The 26,252-nt window shown below is 35.8% G+C and overlaps 1 protein-coding gene across 1 annotated transcript; it reads left to right on the top strand.

The window, feature by feature from the left end:
* The first annotated feature begins 4,315 nt into the window (after window positions 1-4,315).
* Window positions 4,316-25,803, top strand: LOC149155033 (uncharacterized). The gene is made up of 15 exons (XM_089443199.1): window positions 4,316-4,895; window positions 9,059-9,142; window positions 9,354-9,425; window positions 9,615-9,686; window positions 9,798-10,094; window positions 12,615-12,725; window positions 12,880-12,993; window positions 13,124-13,252; window positions 13,385-13,453; window positions 17,876-17,982; window positions 23,759-23,842; window positions 23,949-24,045; window positions 24,494-24,613; window positions 24,719-24,903; window positions 24,989-25,803. The coding sequence occupies exons 1-15, from the start codon at window positions 4,767-4,769 to the stop codon at window positions 25,365-25,367; spliced, it is 2,049 nt and encodes a 682-aa protein (XP_089299325.1). The 5' UTR covers window positions 4,316-4,766; the 3' UTR covers window positions 25,368-25,803.
* Window positions 25,804-26,252: the final 449 nt, after the last annotated feature.

Below are 26,252 nucleotides of genomic sequence, written 5' to 3'. Positions count from 1 at the left end.
GACCCCAGAAATAAACACATTTTTTACAAGACTTTCTCTCTTCTTTGAGTTTGAGATGGATAGCAGAGGCATAAGACTTGCCTAAGAGGGTAGCATGACTGTTGATTTGAGCCATACTAACTGTAAGTGGTCATGGTGACATTTTTTAGTGTAACACTTTTCTGTATGAGGTAGCTTTGGTCCCCTTTTGCTCCCTTTTCCTTTCTGAACCACCTTATGAAAGCTTTCAGTGTCTTTCGTGGTGTTAGTTTTACTTTTGTTGTCTGTTTTACTGAGAGGACAATCTCTGAATAGGTGCCCATGCTCATGGCATTTACGACATCTGAAAGGGATGTGTTCATAATCCACTGTTTGCACCCATTCCTCATCAAACACTTCCAATATTACCTCATCCGACAGAGCTCCAGAAAGATCCATCTCCACACATATCCTTGCAAAGGACGTGTATTTTCCTTTTCTGGTGGCCTCAGAGGCTTTAACAAAATGCCCTAGTTTATTTCCTATGGTAGTTAAGGATTCCAGTTGCCAATAATCCGAAGGTAGAGAGTAGAGTCTTACCCAAACAGGGACCGAGGTAAAAGTTTCACGTTCTGGGACAAAATTCATCACCCAAAGTTGCATATACAGCCCTGCGACTGCATAAAAGTAGGGCCCTCCTTCAAACACTCTGTCCTTGTCTTCAATATTTGCAAGACTACAATGAAGAATCCTTTTGACCCCAGATGTAGTTCTATGCTTCCTTTTGGTTTCCAGTGGTATTTAATCCATGTTTGTAAAGCTTTTTCAGTGGGCCATAAGCCCATGAATTTGCAAATGATTGCATATGTCTGCATGTGGTCCCTATGTGCCTGCAGAGCAAGATCATTCAGCACCACTCTAGGCGTGATTGTAGTTTTGGGCTTGCATGGTCCCTTATGCGCTTTGCCTCTTGTTTCATGTTCCTTGTCCACTTCCTCGTTGTCTTTAGTGTTGTAGTTCTCCTTGGTTTTAGAGCCATCCTGCTCCTCTTCCCTGTTTTTTTGCCTTACATCAGAAGGACCTCTATCCTTTTCTACTGGTGTTTTACCTTTGCTGGCCACTGCCTGCTTATAGGAGGGAGTGAAGCCCCCTCCTTTACGACCCTCCATGGAGAACCAACTCTGTAAGTCTGTAACCCTAGCTCAGAAAATCACCGCCGCCGAGGTTTATTGAATCACGATCCATATAATTTCATATTAAACTAAATTTAACTTAATAAAAAAATAGAGTGCACTAATTTTAACGATGTGAAAATAACTATAATTTAAAAGTAGAAGTAGAAGAGATCATACATTAAAACACTAAAACCAAAGATCTACCTTATAAATGATATCCAAATATCGAGTTTAGAGAGCAACTTAACTATTTTATAAATTGAATTTTATTTTTTTATCACATAGTTTAATTAACAATGAAGTAAAAGTAGAAGAGATCATACAGTGAAACACCAAAACCAAAGATCTCCCTTATAAATGGTATCCAAATATCGATTTTAGAGAGCAACTTAACTATTTTATAATTTGAATTTTATTTTTTTATCACACATTTTAATTAACATCGATTTTAGAGAGCAACTTAACTATTTTATAATTTGAATTTTATTTTTTTATCACATAGTTTAATTAACAATGAATTGTTTTTAAGGGTATTTTTTATTTATTAATTAAGTGAAGATTTTATATTTTAAATAACAAAAAATCATAACCTTGTTTAAAATTATATCTTTAATTTTTTGATTAAAAAAATTGAAATTGTATCATAAAAACCCATTTCATCTCTAAGTTAAACTATACTTTTTTTATATTAATTTTTTTCTTTTTTTTGGTTGGTAAGCACCCATGGTGGATTTGAACCAGTGACCTATCGCAAAGACTGCCTTAATAGTGCACTCATTCACTGTCAATCCAAAGCCCCATGGGCTACTTTTTTTTATATTATCATTATAATTTAATTATAATTTTTTCAAAAATATACTTTTTAGTAATTAAAATTATACTTTTAGTAATCAATCTTTGGGGAAAACATCTATTTTTTTACATTCGATATTTAAACTAAGGACTTATGGAAAAATTGAGTGCACTAATTACATCAAAGGTGTTCCTCTGTGAGCTTTTCCTTGGCAAATTTGGCCAATCAGATCCTTCAGTTTTTGTCCTCCTCTATTGAATCATTTTTTACCATGTGCAAGATCTCCCGATTCCCAAATTTTTGGAAATGACTTTAGCAGCCCGATTTCCTCTCTAGCCTATTATTATTTCCTTCATCCTTAGCTTGCCTTGCTCTCTTGCTCTGTTGTTCCATATTCTCATAAAAAATGATCTTCAAGATACACCCAAAAACCGAGAACTCGCAAGGTGTGTTGTAATCGACGATAAGTTCTATAAGGATTCCATCGCGCCATAATAGTTTGGAATAAATCTTTGGTGTTCAACTGTAATGGCTTCACTGTGTACGATCCAAGCAGAAACCTTATCTTCAGAGTGGACAACTATTGTTCCCATCCAAAGAACAAAGTCCTTCTCATGGGTGATGCAGGACTAGTTCTCCTCACACTTAGATGCAATATATATCACATTTCTCTATTCTTTCAATCTTTTTCTCTTTCAATAACATATAAGAATAAAATCTCTGCAATGTTTGAAGCATCAATGAATAATATTATTATGTGTGAAACAAAGGCAGACTGAGTCTGCATCATGAAAGACAAGGTTTCTTGTATATATCCCAGCTCAAATGACACTGTTTGACATTAGACAACCAAAAAATGAAAACCCTACATAACCAGAAATTGATATTGCAAAGAAGAAAATCAGTAGTACACTCCATTGTTTGCATAGGGACGGATGGGCAAGCATTGCCTGTTCAGTGGATTAAGATTAAAAGAGAGGACCCAACTTCGTGATTCTCTTCATCCTCCCAGAAGGAAGACGAACGATTCATATCGTCTGCCTCCATGACAGTAACCCACGTGCACGAGAAGAACAAAGAGATACACCTTTGCGTTGTTTTCTACCAAAGTTTTGAAGGTTATACCCATGAATTTAGATATTTTTCCATAGAGCGAACAAATTTATAGTCATGGAGACACTCATGTTCCATTCCCAACCATATTGAAAAATTGTACTGAATTTTCTAAATTGAGTTTCGTATGTGTAGAAGTTTGGATATCTATATACGTCTTGTCAATGGAGCAAAGATGTTTTTGGGACCTCATTTCAATATGTAAAACTACATGAAATTTTCGGTTAAAATATTGGGAAAGAGCTTTCGTACGCCTTTGTTTCATCGCGACTTGGTGAAGTGCTTAACTTCTTTGGCATTTAATCAACTCTACACAATGATTCGTGTTCTAAATTGACTTTCGTATTTGTAGAAGTATGGATATCTATATACATCTTGTTAATGGAGCAAAGATGTTTTTTCAGACCTCATTTCAGTGATATGTAAAAATACTTGAGATTTTTAGCTAACATATTGGGAAAAATCTTCCATACGCCTTCATTTCATCATGACTTGATGATGTGCTTAACTTCTTTGGAATTTAATCATCTCTACACAATGATTCACCAAGAGACTGGTTGTCCTTCACCTTTATTAAACTAGCAATTGCCCCTAACCTTTTTTAAAATGAATGTCATGGAGATGAAATTACCTAGATTGATTGAAGTTGAGGAAACATTATCAAAGTATAAAAACAACCCTAAAAATGAATGACTCTAGATGAAAACTCAATGTATATGCTTGAAAATCAATTTTCCAATCAAACTAACATGTTGTCGAGCTATGTAAATAAAACTAAAGAATAGAGCAAATTAGTGACAACTATCAAAGTATACCATGTCATCTTACTTTTAAATGTAATAAAAGATTTTCAACATTTTTTTTTTTTAAATATAGTTGAAAATATCGATCTTTATATAAGAATTTTCATATTTAATAATTTAGTTTTTAAAATAATTTTCTCAAATTTTCTATTCCTTTGATATACTTTTGCACTTTTAGAAACAATTACTAATTTTAACAAAGTCAAAATAACCGCAACTTAAAAATAGAAAAATTATATAATAAACTCTAATAAAAAATAGTTGAAATATTATATATATATATATTCAGTTATAATATTTTCAAAATTATAATTTCTTTTCACTATATAAATAAAATCAATCTTCTAAAAACCTTTGTCATGCTTAAATTGCAAAATTTTAACCATCAATATCCACCGTTCCATATATTCTTTCAATTTTTTATAGATAAAAAATATTTAAAAGAACATTCAAATCGTTCTATATTCAGACGACGCGTTGACTGGACAGGGACTGCCTGAAAAATAGTGCATGAGACCTCAAAATAACTGCAATCGAAAGCAAAAGAGGCGGCACGGTGAAAACCCTAGGGTTTTAGGGTTTGAAACCTTGGCCGCCTTGGCATGCCCTCGTTTCCTCTTACTGCGTTGCACCAAACTCGGCACCGTCAATTTCTTCTCCCTGATAGCTTGCCAGCCGACATTAGTTCCATTGAATGACTTCAAGCAACGCGCTAAAACTCCATTGCGTTTTAACATCAGTTTTCTAGATTGACATATTCACGGTCCAATCTAGTAGGTGTTTGAAGGGATTTTTCATCTCGGGCTCGAAGAAATTCGGCAATTAAAAAATATAGAGCGGTAGAACAGTAGCAAATTTGCGGTTCTAGCCGCTAATCCCCAATAATTTAGAAGCAATTTCAATAGTTATTGCCGCCGCCATTTGATGGGTATGCAGGTCGAAGCCCCGGACGTTAATCGATTGACAGGGATGGGCACGAGCACTGCAACTGACAAAGAGGTGCTTTCTGTTGCCAGATTGTGGATACGCCAGGCTCTAATCTCCGTCTCACAGGTATGCATGTGATGGTGATTATTCTGTTCTTGCTGTCGATTCTTATTGACGAGTCTCACTGGAGAGTGCAAATGTAGAATGCTGTGTCTTTGGATTTTTAATTTTGGTTGGGTTTTAGTATTTGGCGATTCTGATTCTTTTCTGTACCCATTTGTTTCGTGGTAAGTGCAATCACCATATGCGAGTTCGGATTCGGGTTCTGTACAACTAGGAAAAAAATGGTACTAAAAAGTCAATTTCAATGGAAAACCAGGAGTAGACATCCTGACTAAAAGCATGTAAACAATATTTTGCCTATTTGTTCTCAATTTTAATTGAATTGAATAATAATACTCACTGCACATAATATTATATTGAGATTTGAGGAAATAGGAAGAGATCGAATAATTGTAACATTTGTAAATTATTTAATAGGAGTGGCGGAAATAAAAAGACAGCAACCTAAATAAGACTTCCAAATAAAAACACACATATCTCTTTCCAAGAATTCTCGTTTCAAATCTCCAACAACAGCAGGCACTAGTAGTGGAAATTTCTCCTCATTTATAACGCACAAGTCAGACACATCGAACTTGATTCAAGTGTGTTTTGGTCAGTGAGCTTAACCTCTATAAATAACAATCTCGAGCAATTTTTTTGGCTGGAAATGCTTTTCTCCATATGGGGAGGTCTGACTCGGCCGAGTTCTTACACTACGATGGTAAATTCAAATTAAGGACGTCTATATGACAAAAGGGTCCTGTTTTCTGGAAGCGATATGCACCAGGCAAATTTTCTGCCTGGAACCTTGATGTGACTTTCTGCTATCACCTCCGTTTCACAGGCATGCTTGCGATTGCTATTTTTCGTTCTTGCTGTCAATTCTTATTGATGTGTCGGATTGGAGCATGCAAATGTAGAACGCTGCGACATTGGATATCTAATTTTGGTTGGGTTTTAATTTTTGGCTACCATGACTCTCTTATGTACCATTTGTCTTATGGTAAGCATAATCACTATAGACGAGTTCGGATTCGGATTCGGTATAATTTAGGAAAAATGGTCTTAAAAAGTCAATTTCAAATAAAGCATATTTATTTACTTTTCTCGAAAAGTCTGTAACCATTATTTTATATCCGTTTGTTACCTGATTTAATTGATTTGAATAATAATACACATTGCACATTCTATGAAATTGAGATTTGAGGAAATATAAAGAGATCAAATAATTGGAACAATTGTAAATAACAACGCAGAAACCTAAATAACAATTAAAAAAAAGCACAACCGTATCTTTTATCAGGAATTCTGGGGCTTCAAATCTCCAACAGTAGGAGGCCACTGGCAGTTGAAATTTCTCCTCAGGGATAACGCACATGCAAGGGAAATCGAACTCTCTTCAAGTGTGTTTTGGTTAGCGAGCTTAACCTTTATAAATAGTAATTTCCAGCATTTTTTGGCTGGAAATATCTTTTTATGTGTGTGGAGGCCTGATACGACTTGTTTCTGCTACTACGATGATAAGTTCAAATTAGGGGTGCTGTATGTCAAAAGGGGCTTGTTTTGGGAAGTGATATACATAATACAGTGATATACATCAGGCAGAAACCTTGATGTGACATACACCGCAGGTAGAACTATACACATTTGCAAGGTTCCAGGCAGTATTCTGCATGGTGCTTATTGCTCGCCCTTGTTCTCACGAATGGGTGTTGATATATAAAATAGCTATATGCAATAATGATTAATAGTACACATTGGAGAATAATCATTAGAGTTAATGGATTGGATAATTCCTCAACCTTTTTAATATTCTATAAAAGAAAGTGTTTCTCGGGTTTCAGACTTCTGTCTTTGGCCACCTTTTTTGGATACGGGCAAACACTTGTTATTAGTAAGCTACACACTGTTGCCAATTGAGCTTTTAAATTGCCTTTATGATGGTTCGATATCGTATAAGTTTATAACACAGAATTGGGAGAATTATTGGGAGCATTGGGATCAATGTTTTACAAAACGGACTCGGATTCGGACTCGGCCGAGGATCGACTCGGAAACGGAAACGGAAACGGCAATGACTCGGCCGGCTCGATTTCAATGACTCGGTCGTTGTAAAAAATACATTAAATATTTATTTTTTTTATAAAAAAACATAATTTTAAATAGTTTAAACATAATTTTAAATATTTTCATTCAAGTTTCGAAACACACAACATTATAATATACATGGAAGACAACATATGATCAAAGTAGGCTCATGAACCAATCCATTATATCAAAATGGTACGGTGTACCCAATGGCAATAGTAAATACATAGTCAACTGTAGTCTGTCATACATGATCAAAGACTCAAGAGTCAAAACAAAATACAAATAACCAAGGAGGCTAGTAGCTACTGGCTACTGCCAGAGGAGCCAAGATCATCTCGACCAATCTCTGGATCATCATCATCAGAGGCAGAGCCAGACAAGGGGCCCCATGACTCCTCCTCATCATCATCGTCTCCAACTGCAACTGTAGAAGTGGTGCCCAAATGGTGGGAGGGGGAAATGGACCCCAAATGCATTTAACTAATCACATAAACCTTTTCATGTCCACAAACCCTAACCAAATCAGCCAAAAATCAGCAAAAAGTTAATTTTTTTCATGTTAAAACGCTGCCCAGCGGTTTGGAAACGGTACGGCCGTTTTTTGTCGTGACCCGGCCGGGTTGACCGGGTCAGCTATGACCCGGCCGAGTCATTGGCTGACTCGGCCGGGTCATAGCTGACCCGGTCACCGAGCCGAGTCATAGGGCCGGGTTGCAATTTTTTTTAATGACCCGGATCGAAACGGCCGTTTCGGAGTCAACCCGGCCGTTTCGTAAAACACTGATTGGGATTACTAGGTGGATACTGTTGGGGTTTGGTCTTAAGTCCTGTTTTCCCTGGAATGCATTTGCTTAGAGTTGATATGTCACATAAAAATTATGCATACTACCCTTGCAGTCTATTCTCGCAAGTGACTGGTTCAATTTCCACTTTGATTTTGACCTAAGTGAAGGGACAGCTGGCTTTTGAGATTTCTCTTACAGTCTATTAAGTTATCGGGCGAATTTGCATAGTGATTTGGACCCAAGTGAAGGGAGAGTTGGCTTGTGAGATTTTTCCTACAGTCTGTTGAGTTATTGATTCAATTTCCATAGTGGTTTGACCAAGTTGAAGGGACAGTTGGCTAGTAAGATTTTTGGTGGTTCAATCTGGACATTAACAATGGGTTTCACGTGGTGGAAGGTTCAATTATTGCTCATTTTTCTTAACCTAAGAAGATGCACTATTTTGACAGCTGCGCATGCGTAGAGCCATTTTACAATTTTTTTTTCTTTTAATGTGCAATTTACCATTTTTCAGGCAGTGCATCTGTGAATGTCTCCCCAGTATAATGCCATTTCTACTATATATGATTCTATTGTAATCTGTTAAATAGGTAATATATTAGAGTTGCTCTTCCTATTTTTCCTTCTGCATGTTAAGTATAGAACTTTGAAAGGTTCTTTTAAAGTGGATAAAGTAGGATGTTTGCAGTCACAAATACATCAAGTTGCCACCATCAATCTTTTATCTGAGTGCAGTCTACATCATTTTGAATATGGCTACCATGGATATTTTTGAATCAAATAGTAACTAGGTCAACCGATTACTTTCATGTATTCCTTAGCAAGTATCCATCTCTTTGATTCTTCCATTCTCATTGACTAGCTTTGTGCTTACGGTTGTGTGTCTCAACATTAGAGAGGGGCAAGGGAGTAAAACATATTAAGTTATGTGCAAGCGTTTTGTATAATTTTGTACATCTGGACGTTGGACTGTGATCATCTTCCAAAGCTCTCTGGTTGTCAAATGTGTTGTGCTGCAGACCAAACTGCAAAGGCTGGGAAAACAATTTTATATGACCTTAACTTACCAAGTTTTTTTGCTGAGGTTAGACTTATGGTTTGTATGTTAAAAGGTTGATGATTGACTTGTGCTTGTTTTTGAAATTTAAGTTGACAAAGTAACTGAATGAGGTTTTGCTGTTATTCTAATTTCTACCTACGACATTTGTATAGTCTAATCAACCCATTGTAGCTAAATGTTTGAGCTCACACACACTAAAAGCTTTATTGTTCACATCTGTGCTTTCATATTAACATTTCTAGTTGCAGGGGGATGCAACATGTTATAATCAACTCCTTCAAGACCTTAATAATATTGAAGCTGGGGATCCTTCTCAGGAAGCAGCTTTTGTGGTATGCATTTCAGAATGTTACACAAGTTTTGTTTGTCACTGGCCGCCCTTTTGCAAGTTGTTTAGTTTTTTTTTTGTTTTTGTTTTCTTGCTTGGTTAATTTTATGTATCCAAATAATTTTGAATCTAGGAGTAATTTCAGTGCATATAATTGGAACTGATGTACTGTGCTGCAGTTGTTTCTGAATATTTTACATTGTGTTGGTTGACAGATGACATTGAAGGCCCTTTCTCAGTCAGTCTCCTCTATTAATGAACACCACCATGGTTCTCTTCTTAGTTTTGTAAGTTACGACTGCATGCAATTGTTCCATCAAATAGAAAGGTGGCAATCCTGGAATGTTGAATTTGTATTTTAAGGGTGTAGAAGGGCTAGGTTGGCTGTCTTATGAATATAAGAATTGGTGATTCAGATCATGTTCTTAAGAAGGTGGTGCTAACTGTTCTGTATATATTTTAATAATATATGCCAGGTGCTTGGTATGAGCTTTTGGAATTTCAGTTTGGATGTAGCAGATGGGTTAGTGGAAGTTATCATCAATTTGGTATGTCACGTAATATTGATGAATTGTCAATATCCATTGCACAACTTTCCTTGACGATAAGGATGACTTTGCTTTGGGCTACAGATCAACTTATTATTGATAGCAATGCAGGTGACATCAAATGGAGGATTAGTGGATAGGTGCTTAGACATGCTTGTCAAGAATTTTCTTCCGCCTTCATGTGGATTACCACTCTTCATGGATTCCCTTACCAGGCGCTTGATTTTAGGTGGGCTAACTGCAGACCAACTCCTCCAGAAGAAAACAGAACAGCTAGCAAGGAAAAGTGAAATTCTGGACCAAGTGCATTTGGCAATACAACAAATTGCAGAGCTTGTGCCAACTGCTTCATTAAGGTTGCAACCAATAATTATTCGAAGGATGCCACACAGAGTTATTCATAAAGACGTGAGTATATTAATTTAATGTGTTTGAATCATACTTCAAAATGCATATTGATTATTGATTGTGGTAATGCTCTGTAGACTCTAAACTATACTAATGTCATTGTTCAAAGGACTGTCTTGAATTTCTCTGCCTTGGAAAATGTTGTCCTTCAAAAGCGTTGGTTCTCAGAGACAAGTTGAACTTTGATGTCTTCCATTTTGTCATTGTCATTGTTTTCGTACTATAATAACTGTTTATTGATGCTTTTTATTTATTTTTGATTGTTACCAAGAGTAACGTCTGATGCACAGTATCAGTTGAATGGTTGAACCTTACAATTGCTACTTCCAGATATTCAGGTCAAGAGTATGCATGATTGGTAAAGCAGGTTGCAGCTGGTATTATCTTTATTTATAAATTTTGGTAAAGCAGGTTGCAGCTGATATTATCTTCTATTTATAATTTTTTCTTACAACCATTTTTTTCTTTATGTGATGGGTTTTCATTATTTTTTTTTATAGTTTTGAATCTTCCATCTAGTTGTCTTTCTCATCATGCAATACACATTGTTTGCTTATGCATAAATACTTTCTTTTGTTTGATGTGTTCATAGTTTTTATCTTTGTTGTATATGCTTGATTGATCATTATTTCTTTGCTGTATACATAATTTAAGGTGATTGACCTAAATTCTAAACATAATGCGGATTTACCTGTTATGTGATGTTGAGAAGGTGGTCCTTGATGCGTGGGCAATGTCTACCGACTTTTTGTTTGGAAGCAATGGCGGGTTGTTCTAGCTGCATCTGATCTATTATGTGAAATAAACTTCATAACTTAGATTATAAATTAGTTCTTTGATATATGTCCATCGGGAATGGTGAATTTGTGAACATATATAATATATCTATTGTTTTTGGTAATTTGAATATTTTCCACTTATCATTACAGTTGGACTTAATATTTACTTCTGATATTTTGCTTCTTTCCCTTTAGATTTGCACTTGGATTTGACATTTAAAAGGTTCTCCTTTGAGCATGATAGAAGAAACTGGTTGATATTATTGACCTGCATCTGCAAAGCAGTGTTTTGGAATTTTCCTTAAATTTAAAGTTTGACTGGTTCACACTCGTTGTATTTTCTCACAAAACTTTTGAAGCTGTCATCTTTTATGCCATTGAGAAGAGATCTATCCTTGATCCTTTTATATGTAAAATTTGTTATTTTGACCTGATTGCTTTGTTAGTATCTCCCTCAGCATGGCACCACAGTGATATACTTCATCAGATTCATCTTATCTTGGTTCCTGTGAACAGCATGATGGGGAGTTGATGATGGTACAGCACTAGGTTTCTTTGGGAGGCGAGCTGCAGATTTGTAGGAGAGGTATAGGGTGCATGCATGCATGAGATATGGTTGGGTTTAGGTTAATTTATCTGAGTGCAGAATCTGCTTACCATGGTCTGAAATTTAACAATATTACTGCCACCTTTTTAACAGCTTTAAAACAAACCACTTGGTAACTCTTAAGTCGGTATCCTTTTTAAGCTCACTAGCAACCTCAGGGCAATGGAACCCAGGGAAATAGTCGGTGGATTTTCCGAATTTGTTGGAAACTGCTTTTTTCCTTGAAGCTACTTTATGTTGTGAGTCTATTAGCTATTTCTTTACATTAGAAAGCATCGGGCTACTTAAAAAATTACTTTAGCCGGTAATCTGATGCAGTGGGTATTGTCTCATTTCTCCTCCATTGTGTGACTCTGCTTGAATTACATTTGTGTAAACACACTGTTAGTTATCAGAAACCTGCCTCTGACACAGGAAATTTTTATACAGATAAACATAGCAAGCTGCTACTCATTTGCTATCTATAAACATGTTGTATCTTGATACTTGAGTTCGAGAGCAGAGTTTTCTCTCTATAGAGGATGATGGCTAGGATTCTTTGTTATAAACTTATATGTAGTAGGATGCTTCAAGATGGCAACAATTAATCACATTCATCCCTATTGTTCACCTTTGAATTCAAATATGTAAATATTAAACATTAGTTATTCCATTCTCCACATACATGCTAAGAGAATGTACAACATTTGTAATAAATCAATCTCAAAGTGTCTGGAGCGTGACAAATTATGAGGCAATGTTTCTAGGTTGTGAAGTGAAAAAAAGAAAAGTCCATTCTGCAGTTTGACATGTCTTTTGGCCATGTTCTCAGAGGGAAATTATGGTTATCAGTGATGTCACAAATCAGGATTGATAGTTTGGGGAGTGATAACCGAGAAAGTGAGTTAGTTGAAAATCTATCCAAGGCAGTTGTTTATGTGCCATAACAATTTGTTAATGTTTGAGATCTACTTTGGCATCTTTTTAAATTTTAAATTGTAACCATGAGCATGCCTCAGGAATAGTATTTATTATCAGTTCAGATGTTAAAAATTTGCTGGTTCTTCCAAAAGAACTCGCTGTGATTTATGTAATTTGCCTTGAATGAGGGGAATATTAAGCTCTTATTTGTGTTATTTGTCTTATGTTTTTCAGTGGAATGCCTTGTATGTTGAGAACATGCTTAGAGTGGAGAGCAGTGCTGTTGGGGAAATTATTGGTAGTAGATTACTTATGGCAGTGGTGGACAGGCTTATTGAAATTGATGTAAGTGAGGATCATTTTTAACAGAAAACCAATGTGCATTGTTGATATTTCTTCTTTCTAAAATTTTGGTTTTTAGTAAGTAAATTCTAGATTTTCGAATCATTGTTGTAAGAAGTTTTGTCAAAATGCCCTTATTATTGTATTTGCAATCCAGGTTGAAATAAAATGGGAACACATTTTACATGAAGACTCAAGCAAGGTGTACATATTTGACATGGAAATGGAAGATGATGAAGAAAATGAAGAACCTGGGAAGCCTGGTAGCGAGGTATAACTTGTAGTGTTTCCCTATAATTACTTTGAATTACAGTAACTGGCTTGCATGTACCAGCGCAGATGTAATTCTTCTGATTTTGCACAAGTTTTCTCTAATCGCATTTGTTTGTTTTGGGTTTTAGGCAAATGTTGAATTGCCAAAACCTTCTTCTATGCAGAGTCTGGGGGGTGTTGCAGATAAGATGGATGTATTAATGGAAATGACTTTAGAACATCTGAAATTATGTGCTGATGAGGGTCGCCTGCCACAGGTGAAATTATTATTTATTTGGTCAGCTTGAACTGTATTGTCGGTCAACTAAAGTTGGTGGTTTTTCAAAAACATGCATAATTGATCTGTTTTTTTCTTGACATCTAACTTATTCCACTGTTTTTGTGAATAGGTCTATGATACACTCATGCACTCATTTCAATCAACTATTTTGAATACTCACAAGTCTAAGTTTACTCAGGTAATATGTCAAAAATGTTTGGTTTTCAAGGAGTATATGGAATGCTTCAATGAAGCTTTCTTGTGCCAGATACTTCATAAAATCATAAATGTATTAGCTGTTAAAAGATTTTTACATCGAATGGCATGCCTTGTAATCATGCAATGAAAACCTTAACAATTTGAATAGTGGTTTTCCATCAAAGTGGGATTTATGTTTTGCATGCAATTGAGTTGCAGAATTCTTCTTTCTGAGCAAATCAAGCTTTTGTAATATTTTTAACCTATTCTACTCAGCAAGGCACTTGCAAAATAACAGTGTGTTAAAGGTGTCTGAAACGATGATTAATATGATATCTGTGACATGTTTCTTATTCTAAGCATTTGAATAGTCTCTGGCATTGCAACTATCTTGTCTTTTTTTTTTTCTCTAGTTTTAGCTCTGTTTTGTGAAAAAATCCTTCATATGGATGGAATAGATGCTTGGAGCATAGTATCTTACTCAGTGATTAAATTTTTTTGAAATTTTTAAAGTCACTGGAGAGCCCTATCTGGATTCTGAAATTTCTACATGGAATATCTAGGTATAAGGGACATGCAAAATAGAGGTCTGTAGAAGTAAAACCACCATTTAGAGGAGGGAGGCTTTATCTAAGGTCCAGTAAATATAGTGAACAGTTGTAAGAAATCAGCCTCTTATAGCATTTTGTAAGAATGCAGCTTAACGTGTCTTTACTTTCAACAGTTGATCACAAGCTTTGGTTTGCAGGGGCATTTTTCATTACTACTACTACATAGAAAGCTCTGTTAGAATTGATGGTACTGAATACCATACACACAGACAACGGACCACTGGTGCTTTCTATTTTTTTGGGCTGCTAATTTTGTTTTCAGTAGCATTGGAGATCCTAATTTTCTATGTTGCCAAGAAACGTGGGACGGGGACGGGGATGAGTACGTATTTTTTTGAAACAGGGGTGCATGGGTTCTTCAGGGGTATATTATAATTTATATATATAATATATAAATATTATATTTTATAAATTATAATATATATGAATTTGTATAGATTTTCAACTTTAAACAAGAAAACTAAAATATTTATGTTTTAAACTTTAAAGATTTAAACATGCACATCATTGAACATCAACATTCACATTGAAATCTCAAAATTTCTAGTTTGATATCAAGTGCAAATTGGAGTTTACATATTAATAAGAATCATGATATATGTCCATTGTCATACTACATTCAAAATGGGTTCTTCAGGGGTGTATTATAATTTATATATAATATATAAATGTTATATTTTATAAATTATAATATATATGAATTTGTATATTTTTTTAACTTTAAACGAGAAAACTAAAATATTTATGTTTTAAATTTTAAAGATTTAAACATGCACATCATTGAACATTCAACATTCACATTGTGTATTGGTCCCATCTCTTGAAAGGACCCTCCTTGTACCCAGGGTCTTTTCGAGATATGAGACGAAGTGTGCTATGAATGTACACTAAGTTTTTTGCCTTCTTTGAGCCCAACGTATTTCTCTTAACTGAATGGATAAAGGCATAAGTACTCCAATTCCTCTAGCTACTTGGAATACTAGGGGAGGCCCATTAAAATAATTAAAAACCTAAAAATAAAAACTAAAATGAACCCCAAAGAACCCGATTTTGGGGTTCCAGGTACCCATCATTGGGGTTCTCCATACCCGTCAAGACAAAAGAACCCAATTGTTTTTTAATGGAGAACCCAATTCTTCATAGAAGAACCCGGTTCTTATGGGTTCTTCTCAGAAGCACTCATACCCGAATCTGGTACTTGGGGACGAGAATCTGGGACGGGTTCGAGAACCCCACCCTCGGGTTCGCGAACCCATGCAACATAGCTAATTTTCTTTCTTGATATTGAACAATTGCAAGCTTGTGGTTGAATTTTCATCTGCAAAGATTTTTGTTATCTATTTCATCACACCAGGAGAAGTGAGGTGTATTCTACAGCCCAGTTGGAAGTGGGGAGTGATTCATAAACTCTTGGTGCGTTTGTGCATAGAATCTAGTGGTACAATGAATCCAGATGTTGCATTAGGTCCAGTGACTATTGAAACAAGCACAAACCTATTTAAACACACGTGTGATATGCCACTTGAGATTGTAAAGCTTGAGGATGCATATCCCGAGTTCACACAAATGGTAAATGTGTCAAGTATTGGAGACAAATGTGAACTAAAGGTGCACATCAGACCTGCATTTAGAGGGCTATGTGCTAGTTTTATAGAATAGTGAGCTGCAAAAAATTGTGTTACTCAGCACTTTTTCTGTAACTAGAGGAATCAGCAACTGGGTTGGGCTCATACTCTATTAATTTTAGGCAACAATTGTATGTTCTATGCTTTAGAGCAATGTTACTTCAAATTCTTTGTTAGCCCAGTATCAATTTTCAGATTAGCAATCACATCAACATGACAGTAAAATGTGGATAGAACATAAACATAAATAGTAGAAGACAAGCCAAGACAAGAGGACACAAGATGTGGCACTATTCAGGGACAAACGCCAATGTGGGTAAACCCTTTATCAAATCTTCTTCTAGTCTTCAATAGTTCAGTATCGAGAGATAGTACAATTCACAAATCTGATAGTTTATAACAGCAGCAAAAGAGGCCTAACCAGAAAAGTCAACACTGGTCAACAGGGCAGATTTGACCCTCAGCAAATCGGTCAACTTTAGTCAACTTCGGCCTCCAAATAGCAAGATAAAACAGCCCTCAAAACAGTCAAAGTCAGCCTAGTCAAATTCTGGTCAAACAACCCACCTATGGTCAGCCTTAGCTGCAGTCAACTCTGGTCAACACTTGGTCAAACAGTCCAGAAATTCGGTCTCCTGAAATTTAGCTCTCCTGAAATTTCGGATGTGTGGAGAGAGAGAGGCCCAGAAATCCATACTCAATCAATGAGGAGAGAGAGAGAGAGAGAGAGAGAGAGAGAGAGAAAGAAGTGTGAAGATGAGTGTGTCCAAAGGAGGCTAAGTCACCTTCTATTTATATGCAACGTTGAGGATGAATAGACGTGACTGTTGGGCTTCTAAGCCTACATAAGTTTGCTGGCCGACCTTGACAATTTGACCATAATCAAAATAAATTCATAACTTCATTTGTACATGTCAGAATCGGATGATCTTTAGATCAATCCTACACCTTTTGGAGAGAGGAATCCAAGAAAAATATCAGCTGTCATAAATAAGATGACCCATGTGGAGTTTGGCCCTAGTTGCCAATTTTAACATACTCGCATGACATGGCGTTTATTCTGATCACTACCACTATATGTTTGGGGCTTACAACCTGTTCTACTCTCCGTAGACCAGGTTACTTCTGGGGGATCTGAACCTTGGATCTCTTGGTTTACACAATACCTCATATCATGTCGATTGCCAACTGAGCTGCACACCGGGGACGTGTCACTCAGCACTTTGAATAACATTGAGTTTTTTCTATAATTGTATCGGGTTAATGTTAAGGTGGAAAGTCATTGTCAATTTACTTGTAGACTATTCTGATCACTACCACTATACCTCTGGGGCCTACAACCTGTTCTCTCCGTAGACCGGGTTACTTCCAGGGGATTTGATCCTTGGGATCTCTTAGTTTACACAATACCTCATATCACGTCGATTGCCAATTGAGCTGCACACCAGGGACGTGTCACTCAGCACTTTGAATAACATTGAGTTTTTTCTATAATTGTATCGGGTTGATGTTAAGGTGGCAAGTCATTCTCAATTTACTTGTAGACTATTTTCCTGATTGAATTTCCGAGTGTGAAATAGGGCAGAGCTTGGAGAAATGATACCAAACTTGACATGGCTTAATCTTAATGTCCTATCCATTATATTTAGCTTTGGCCAGAAAGTAGAGTCGTGCAGATTTGATCAATCTGTATTGTTTGTCGACATCCAGGTACAAGCTCATTGTCCTTGGGGACACATTTTTCTACAGCGTATAATAGCTGTTTGTACTATGCAGTGGATGTACTGTAGTTCATGGAATATGTGTTTTCCCATTCGTTGGGGGACACAATCTTGAAAAATTTAGCTGTCAATTCTTTGTTTTCCAGTTCATCGCATTTCTATTTAGGTGGCCTCCTGTGTCTTGCCAGCTTTATCGTTATCCTGAAAATCATTCGTGTTTTTTATTATCTTCAAATTCTTCATATGCAAATCAGCCAGTCTAAAATAAATGGGACAACGGTGATGCTTTTTTTTAGTTTGATTGATTGAACGGTAATTGGAATAATTGGTATTGCATATACAAGAGTTGGGTTCTCTTACAAGCAAAATACATGCCTATTTATTGCTGTATTACTTTTATGTCTTAATATTAGGTTGGTATTGTTCACTGGTTTGACTAGTTTTTTCCATACAACATTGGATGCAGTTTCTTGTCTTCTATCTATGCTCTCTGGCTCCAAAGACATGCGGTGCAAACTTTGCTTCAATGCTGTGTGATATTTTTGTCAATAAATCTCGCCCACGGAATACAAGGTATAGTAAATCTGAGAGCCATTCTTGCATTTAGTGACATTTTGGGGTTAATAAACTTATTTATAATGTAGTATACTATTCATTTTTTTAAATTTTATAAAATATTCAATTTTTATTTGCTCAACACAAAAATTAAAAGTCAAGTCTTATTTTTTTAAAGTCTCTTACGGAATTTTTCGACCTCAAATATTTGCATTAGTGTTGTGGAACATTTTATTGTATTATATTGTTTGTGGAATATATCCATATAGCTTTGTAATTGTTAATTCAAATTTAAATTTTTCCATACAGTACTTGAACCATATATTTTCTGCCATAATTTGAGAATAGAGTAACAGAATTACATGTCTTTCTGCATTTGTGGTGTTTTTTCTGTTTGGTTATAAAGTATGGTTATGTATATAAATAATTCATCTGTAGAAAATGGGTATGATAAAGTAACCTATGTGGATTGGATGAACCAATGATATAACACTTTTCAAATACTATCCTTTGCATGAGACTCAACAAGGTCTAAGAGTAAGAATACAACTTAGATTTGTTAGACTATGTGGGTGGGTGGGATCTGTCTATAACTTTATTTGAAATGTTGTTTGAGTGGGACTAACGGTTAAGAATATGTCCTTTCTGGAGGTCACAAGGTTGAATCTGGAGGGAAGCAGGGTATGTACATTTCATAGGGGTGTCTCATATCAATTTGGCATCTGATTAGGTTGTTACCTTATATTAGATTACTATTCTTGTTTTTGTTATTATTATTATTATTATTTAAATTTTCTAATTCAAACATTTTAAAACTATATATGTTTTTGTCAATTGAGTATAGTCGAATTTAATGGCAAACCTCATTCAAACGTTACTGGGAATTCTAATTCGAATCAAACTTAATCATTGTCGAATTCGAACTTGAACCCGAACCATGTGACAGTGATTGGCAGCACTGATTTAGGGCTATTATCTTTGAGTATATTTTGTATGATTCAAACTTTGAAAGTTTTAAATCTTTCTGCAACTATTGATATTTTGAATTTAATATACAATTTTGACTCACAACTCTATATCATTTATAATTATTGAGTGCAAATGAATTATGACATTTAATATATTGATAATAAGTTTTACTGTTTTACACTGTCAGTTCTGTTTTTAAGTGCTTACATATTTGATATTTATATTCGAGAGGTGCATCCATAGGCCTTGACGAAACCTACTTTCAAAAATGGCATCCCTGCAGCTGCACCTACCCTCACTCCCATTAACAAAGGAACATTTAACTTTTCTTTCTGTTGTCAGGATTCTGAAAAAGTAAATCATCTCTAAAGTTCACATTAACTATTTGGGATTTTGTATTTCAGGGCAGATTTGCTAAACTCAATTCCACTTTATTGAAAACTTTAATCATAAATTCAATGGGTTAAAACTTCTGCAAAATGTGCACTCAGGATGCTGGAGCTAAGGTACGTTCATTCCTAGGGTAGTGCACTTGAATCAGTTATGGTGCTCCCCTTTGAAGAAGGGCTAATTATGGCATGTGTAAACAAGTCTGAAACATTAAATTTTGATTTGGTTCAGAAGTAAATCATCTCAAAATGCACATTAACTATTTGGGTTTGTGCATAGCAGTATGGACTTACTAATGTAATTTATAGTTACATAGGTTAAAACGTTTGCATGCTGGAGCTAATGTCTATTTTCATTCCTAGGGTAGTGCACTCTACTTGCTTATGGTGTTCTCCTGTTGAAGAACGGCTAGGCGTTCTGGTGCATGTGTAAACAAGTCTAGATCAAAAGCTCTTGATGATTTTGTGCCTGCAGTGTTCTAGGATAACAATATTCAACCATGGGTTGGTAGAGTTGATTTGCATTCCTGTGTTGCCAGCTTTAGCCAACTCTTTAGCATTCTTAAAATTTTACAACTGAAAGATTTTGGCCTAAATCTCCTTTTGTTGATCTAAGTTTGCCCGCTAGTGGATCTGGACTTTGGGAAGTATCTTGAGGAGAATAGGAACACAGCAGGACATTTATTTCTATATGGTGAACTGAAAAACAAAAAATGGTCCAGAATTGCATAGATTCATTGCCCATTTCTTTTTCTTTCTGTTTTACTTTTGTGCCCCTTGTACATTGGAGCAAGGTGTAACACCTCTTGTTATGTATCTTTAGCAAATGTAAACCTGAGCTCATGATTGGTGTATGTATTGGATAATGAACCTCCGGGAAATATGACTAAATATGGCAGAATCAGACATTACAAAATATTTCTAAGTTTTTTTAATGAGATATGGGTTTCATACTAGCCCATTGTGAAAGAATCAAGGTTGGGTCACCATCACCCTAACACAGTTGGTTTGTCTAATCCAAATCAAACTGGTCATGCTGACCAGAATGTAATCCTTATTAGAGTCCTCTTTTATTGCTTCCGTTGATGCAATTTGTGAAATCCAAGAACATCTTAGCAATACTAATTCAGCATCACAAATTCTGTGCATACCTAACACAATAATTTATTTTGTGATTCTGGGATTTTGACATGTAGAATCATTTGGAAAATCAGGCTATTGGTTGCAAGTTGCAACTCATATCGTATGATGGAGGCCATGGCTACATTGTTGGGAGTGCACAGCCAATTCAAACTCCAACAAAATCCATATCTGCAACAATTTTCTCCAATGACTTCCACAATTGGAATATATGCATCATTGCAGCCTACTTTTACACAATTTCTGAACAGCATTACACAGACTCACGCTGTTATAAAATAATAAACCTGCAATTTCAGGTGAGCGCAACAAGATCCTCATACAAGCCAAAATATTCTTCACACAATAGCTTTCAGTCTTTGAGGCATGTCAAGGCATATGTATCATAACTCACAATTATTTGGTACCTGTATATATTCAAATTGAATGTACACATAGGTTACTGCACAGAGATTTAACTTATATCTGGAGGTTGATAAAACACACAATAAATTATAATTAGTCATTTTTTGAAGACACATGCTTGCAAATACGCTATTTACATATGTGTGCATTGGCACTCCACAGCATTCTACACTGTCCTGACCTCTATTATGACCATAGTTTTAGAAACCGGAACAGGTGACCAGACTGGTCCACCTAATAAACCGGGTTTCAAACCGGGACTGGTCAGGTCTAAATGAACCGGTCTTTTAAAAAATACATTAAATAATTAATTTTTAATGAAAAAACCATTTTTAAGATTTAAAACCATGACTCCAAACCAACAGACACAAAATATGCAAAGTTTGTTCATATATATACCATGTAAAGGTGAATATATCAAAATGGCACTGAGTGCAATATATATTAATATCAACAACAAAATATATAATCAATTAGGCTCTAAATGGCCTCTAGAGTGCAAAAAAAAAGTCTACAAACTATGGGGCCACTGGCCTACTACAAGTCTACATATATGATAATAGTGATCAGCATTATCACTTGAAACTTCTCATGAGTCATCATGATCAAATTCAGTTGGTTGAGTCTCGACTCCCAAACTTTGCAACTGCTTGAGTCATAAACTTCTCTATTGGTTCAGTGTCTTGAGTCTCAAACTTCTGAAGGTATTCTGCCCTAATCTATTAATTCATTTGGTGCTCCACATGGCTTTACATGGCCTCCTATCCCAGCCAAATGTTGTTTGAACTTGTTAATAACTTAATACCCCATCCAATAGATTTTTGGCAATATTTGCAGATCCTTTTGCCATCAATCATATCACAATGAGCCCATGCAGTATCATTGGCTTTTGGAGGCATGATGACTACTACTTAGTTCAAACTCTCTGTTGTTCCACTACTCCAGCAAAAACTCAACACTCTCCAAGCTCCCAATCAAACTCACAAAAACTCCAAATGAGATGTGTGAAACAAATGAGGGGGGTGAACACCTTTTAAAGGCTTGGAGAGGGTGTTTTTGGAGGGAAACAACCCTTATTTTCCCTCCAAAAGACCCTGGAACTTTCCTAAACTGCGTTGTGTGGGTCCTCTGCGGCGTTGGCAGTGAACTGGCCGGATTGACCATAAACCGGCCGGTTAGCACCGGTTTATGTGATTTTTTGGCCAAGAGGTGGGTTAAACATGGTTTTTCTGCCGGTTTGACCCGGTCGGCTAATGAACTGGCTGGTTTGACTGGTTACCAGTTCAAACCGGCTGGTTTTTATAACACTGATTATGACACAGCTATTTTTATTAATCTACCTCTATAAGCAAATTTTGCCAACCCAAGGCCACAACTTCATGCTGTCAGGCCAAATGCCATGGCAGCTTTACACATGCTCTCAGGCCTTGTCCTTGATTATGAAGCTCCCTGATCTGTTTATGCTTTCTGTTACTTACACCTGTTGAAGCTATACCAATCTGTCTTTTGCAATGGTTCTAGGCTAAGTCACACGGTTTGGGTTCGAGTTCGGGTTCAATAATGATTAGGTTCAGTTCAAATTTGAAAGTTTTGATGAGGTTTGAATGAGGCTCAACATTAGGTTTGTCTCTATATATATTTTCTATATTAACTTTAAAATGAAATATAACTTAAAATAGTAAGAAATCAGTATTAGTAAACATCAAAAATGTTATCATGGACTTGGAAACTGCAAGGATAGATTACGAGCTTGAGCTGTGACACAAGGTTATAAGCTGGAGCTGTAGACTTGGTCAACGACCATGAGGTTCGATGACGTTCGCTGAACTTTAATTTTTTTTATAGGTTTGCTGGATTTCGAACCTCACGGTTGAAGTTTGGTGAATCTTGAGACAGGTTCCAGGTGTTCTCATATCTGGATAACTTCAATTTGCTCTCATCAGATATTCAGACATTTGCTCTACCTTACCCCACATGCTCATATAAAAACGTGACTTGACCTTTTGACAATGGTAAACAATTGCATGCCAAGTAGAAAGAACAAATGTTGATACCCAAATATATATGCCAAATGTTTATTATGCTTGTCATCCTTTAATATGTGCATTGGGATTTTCAATATGCATTTCAACCACTCAATTATCCAAGGAAGAAATGCACAGAAGGACTGTCCTCAAACACACCTCATCATTGCTCGGCCTCCACCAATACATGCTGCAGTTCATCTCTGAACTGGATTCGTCTGCTCTATAACTCTATAATGGGGTATTGTCAAAATCGTCTTGATGCTCCTGCATAATCCTAGGTCTAGTTAAAAGGTTCTTGCCATTTTATCGATTTGTATGGAAGCTGGGCTTTTAATGTCATTGTGCTGTAAATTATTATTTAAAACCAGTAACATTTTTTTCACAATTGTGTACGAATTTGGAGAGAAATGTTAGTCTTTTATTCTTGCTCAGTCTATGTAATCATAGCAACCTCATACTAGCGTATTATTTTAGGATGAGGTTGCTACCGACTACAGGGAATCTTCTCAAGTTTAAGCGAATTGTTCTTATTTAATTCTGTTGGCCCCTCCATCTGTTTTATTTTAGGGTTGTAAAACCTAGTGTAAATTTGTCTTGGATATTTTTGTAATTCATCAGTGTCAGTCGGCTATGTTACTTTTACTGACTGTTATCTTTGCTGCTTCAATATTTCGTACATTCCATATGTAGTTATAGTTAAACCTGATGTAAATTACGGTGAGGTTCAGATAGATGTCAATGGGCTATATGACCTTTATTACTGTGTCCAGACTCTGATCTTGCTGGTTAAATAGTTGTTACTTTTCATTATATGCAGTCTTCTATCATTTTAAACATTCTACAATTTTTGCTTTTCTTTTGCAGGATGACTGCAGCTGCTTACCTATCTAGTTATTTGTCTCGTGCTAAATACCTACCTTTATCTGTTGTTTCTGCATCATTAAGAAGGTTTGTAAACTGTAGTTTTGTTTGTTTGTTTGTTTGTTTTATCTTTTATATATCCGTATTGTCATATATGAGTTTTTAATTCCATGTAGATATGCAATTCTTTCAGGTTGGTGGATTGGTGCTTGCAATACTCGTATAATCATAACGAGGAGAGGAAGCCTGTGAATCCAGGAGTGCATGGGGTATTCTATTCAGCATGTCAGGTAAATCTCATTTTGTTGTTGTATAGTCAGAAAAGTAACTAATCGAAAACAAGGTAAATTGCATTTTGTCGTATAATCAGAAAAGTAGCTTAATTGAAAACTAGTTCATGGCAAGGTAAGTTACAGAGCAGGGAGCCTAGAAATATAAATGTGGTCAAAATTGATTTTACCAGCATGATTCAAATCAAATATGTCCGTGGAGTGTTGTTACAGTAGGGAAATATGTTATGATGTTTAACATATGAGATCATCTTTGGAGAAATTATTTTTATGATATGCTGGTTTGATATTTTTTAGATGTACTACTATAAATTATTTCAAATCATAGAAGACATGTTGTTTTCCAGTCATATTTGATTGCTTCAAGGTTTCCAGTTGTACATGGGATTGACTTGATTAACTGTCCCTAATGCTTGATATTCTGGGTTTTGTGGAACTTGAATTTCAGGCTGTTATGTATGTACTTTGCTTCCGAATGAAGTCGCTTATAGATGATCCTGAACAGAGATTACTGTTAGAGAAGTTACCACTGAAAAAGATTATTGAGCACAAGTTGAATCCTTTAAAGGTATGTGAATAAAGAATAGTGAACTGAAGATACATGTTGTTTAGTCCTTGATCCAGAGTAGATTTTCAGTGGGATCTATTACCAAAGACATTTTGTGCTTGACAGATTTGTTTGCCATCAGTCGTAGAAGAATTTCTAAGGCAGGTTAAAGCAGTTCATCTATTTGACGTTTTAGGCTTCACAAGTTCAAAGAACATAATTGAAACAGAGGAATCCAAGGCCTTTGGGGGTGTTGAGAGACTCGACATGTTCTTTCCATTTGACCCATATTTACTGAAACGCTCAGACAGGTATTTTTAATGTCTTTTTCTTGATATTGAATGTGAATAGTAGTTACTAATATTTTTTTTCTAACTGTGAGACACTTATTTTCAGATTTATCAGACCAAATTTTACTTTTTGGTCAATGGTTCAGACTCCAGTTGAGGATGATGATTTTGAAGACACTATGATTGTTGAAGAAGGTGCCGAGTCTTCGGATGATGAGTTAGAGAGGTATACTTATTCGGAAGATTTTACTTCTGACGATGAAGGAAACAGTGGATCAAATAAAGGATTCCCAGAAGGCCAAAGTGAGGATGAAGATTTTGACTCGTTTGAATTTTCTATGAACAAGATGTCGATTACCCCAAAACATACAGAATCCAGAATGCCTTCAAAGTTGCCCGTCTCATCGGTGTTAACATCTGACATGCCGGCCCGTGTAAAAAATATGCCAGCCAGACTTCTAGCAAATATCAATGACGATTTGTGATAGGATTTGGATGGTTTGACAGGTCAGATAATTTTGGTCATTGGTGCTCCAAAGATCTATATTTATGCACCGAAAGTGTAAAATCCTGTTTTTAACTGTAAGTAGTTCTCAGTGCATAAGTCAGTTCTTTGGTCAGCATTATTTGTATGGCATTATATTGTTTTATGCCATCCTGCTATAAAAAATGTGTAGCAGGTTGTGGGGACCTTTTAAGGTCCACGATGGGTAATGTAATTTATAGCGGGGGGCCTAGACAGCTCCTTGTGAGTTTGTAGCATGTTGATGCTTGCAGGAGAAGAGTGTAAAATAGTCTCCACGAGAGGACATTCGTCGACCCTTTTTCAATGACGCTGAAGTTTGAGTGCTTGTTTTCATTATATATTTTTGATCCATCTCAGAAAATAAAATAATAAGATGTGCGTGATTTTATTTTGTAGTTTTTTTACGTAGTGGAGATAGTGTCATGTTTGTTCGACTGATGTTAAAGTAAATAGCATTGATTTAGCATTGAGGTTCAAGAAGTTTACGGCTCGATTTGTTTTGCCCCTTGGTAGTTAAGAAATTCGAGATGAGATCACATATATTTTATCTTTATTTTTTTTTTCATTATATATATATATGAGAGAGAAATTTATTTCTAAAATTTCTTTGGCATAAGCTGCCCTCCTAAGAGGTGCGTAAACCTGCTGTTCTATGAGGGTCATATCCGTACCACCAAAGTCACCCAGGATTTTACATCTGGGCTCATCCACACCTGCTTGGGGTTTTGATCTCCTGTGTTATAAGACCGGTTTCCTTGCTGTTTGTTGCTTTCATTTATATAGTTTGATGGTTTAGTTTTATAATATATGGGAACGTATATATTGGATTAAGATCTTACAAATC

This window comes from Pinus tabuliformis, chromosome 9, assembly GCF_031772625.1.
Source record: "Pinus tabuliformis cultivar Carrire ecotype Pingquan chromosome 9, CPIR1, whole genome shotgun sequence".
In the NCBI taxonomy this organism is placed as follows: Eukaryota; Viridiplantae; Streptophyta; class Pinopsida; order Pinales; family Pinaceae; genus Pinus; species Pinus tabuliformis.
Note: the sequence above shows the minus strand (reverse complement) of the source record. Positions and strands in the feature narration are given on the sequence as shown.

Coding starts and splice junctions, on each gene's coding strand:
- LOC149155033 (XM_089443199.1), top strand. CDS start 4,767: ATGGGTATGCAGGTCGAAGCCCCGGACGTTAATCGATTGACAGGGATG. Junction 24,614..24,718: donor ACAAGTTGAATCCTTTAAAG/GTATGTGAATAA, acceptor TGTGCTTGACAG/ATTTGTTTGCCATCAGTCGT. Junction 24,904..24,988: donor TTACTGAAACGCTCAGACAG/GTATTTTTAATG, acceptor ACTTATTTTCAG/ATTTATCAGACCAAATTTTA.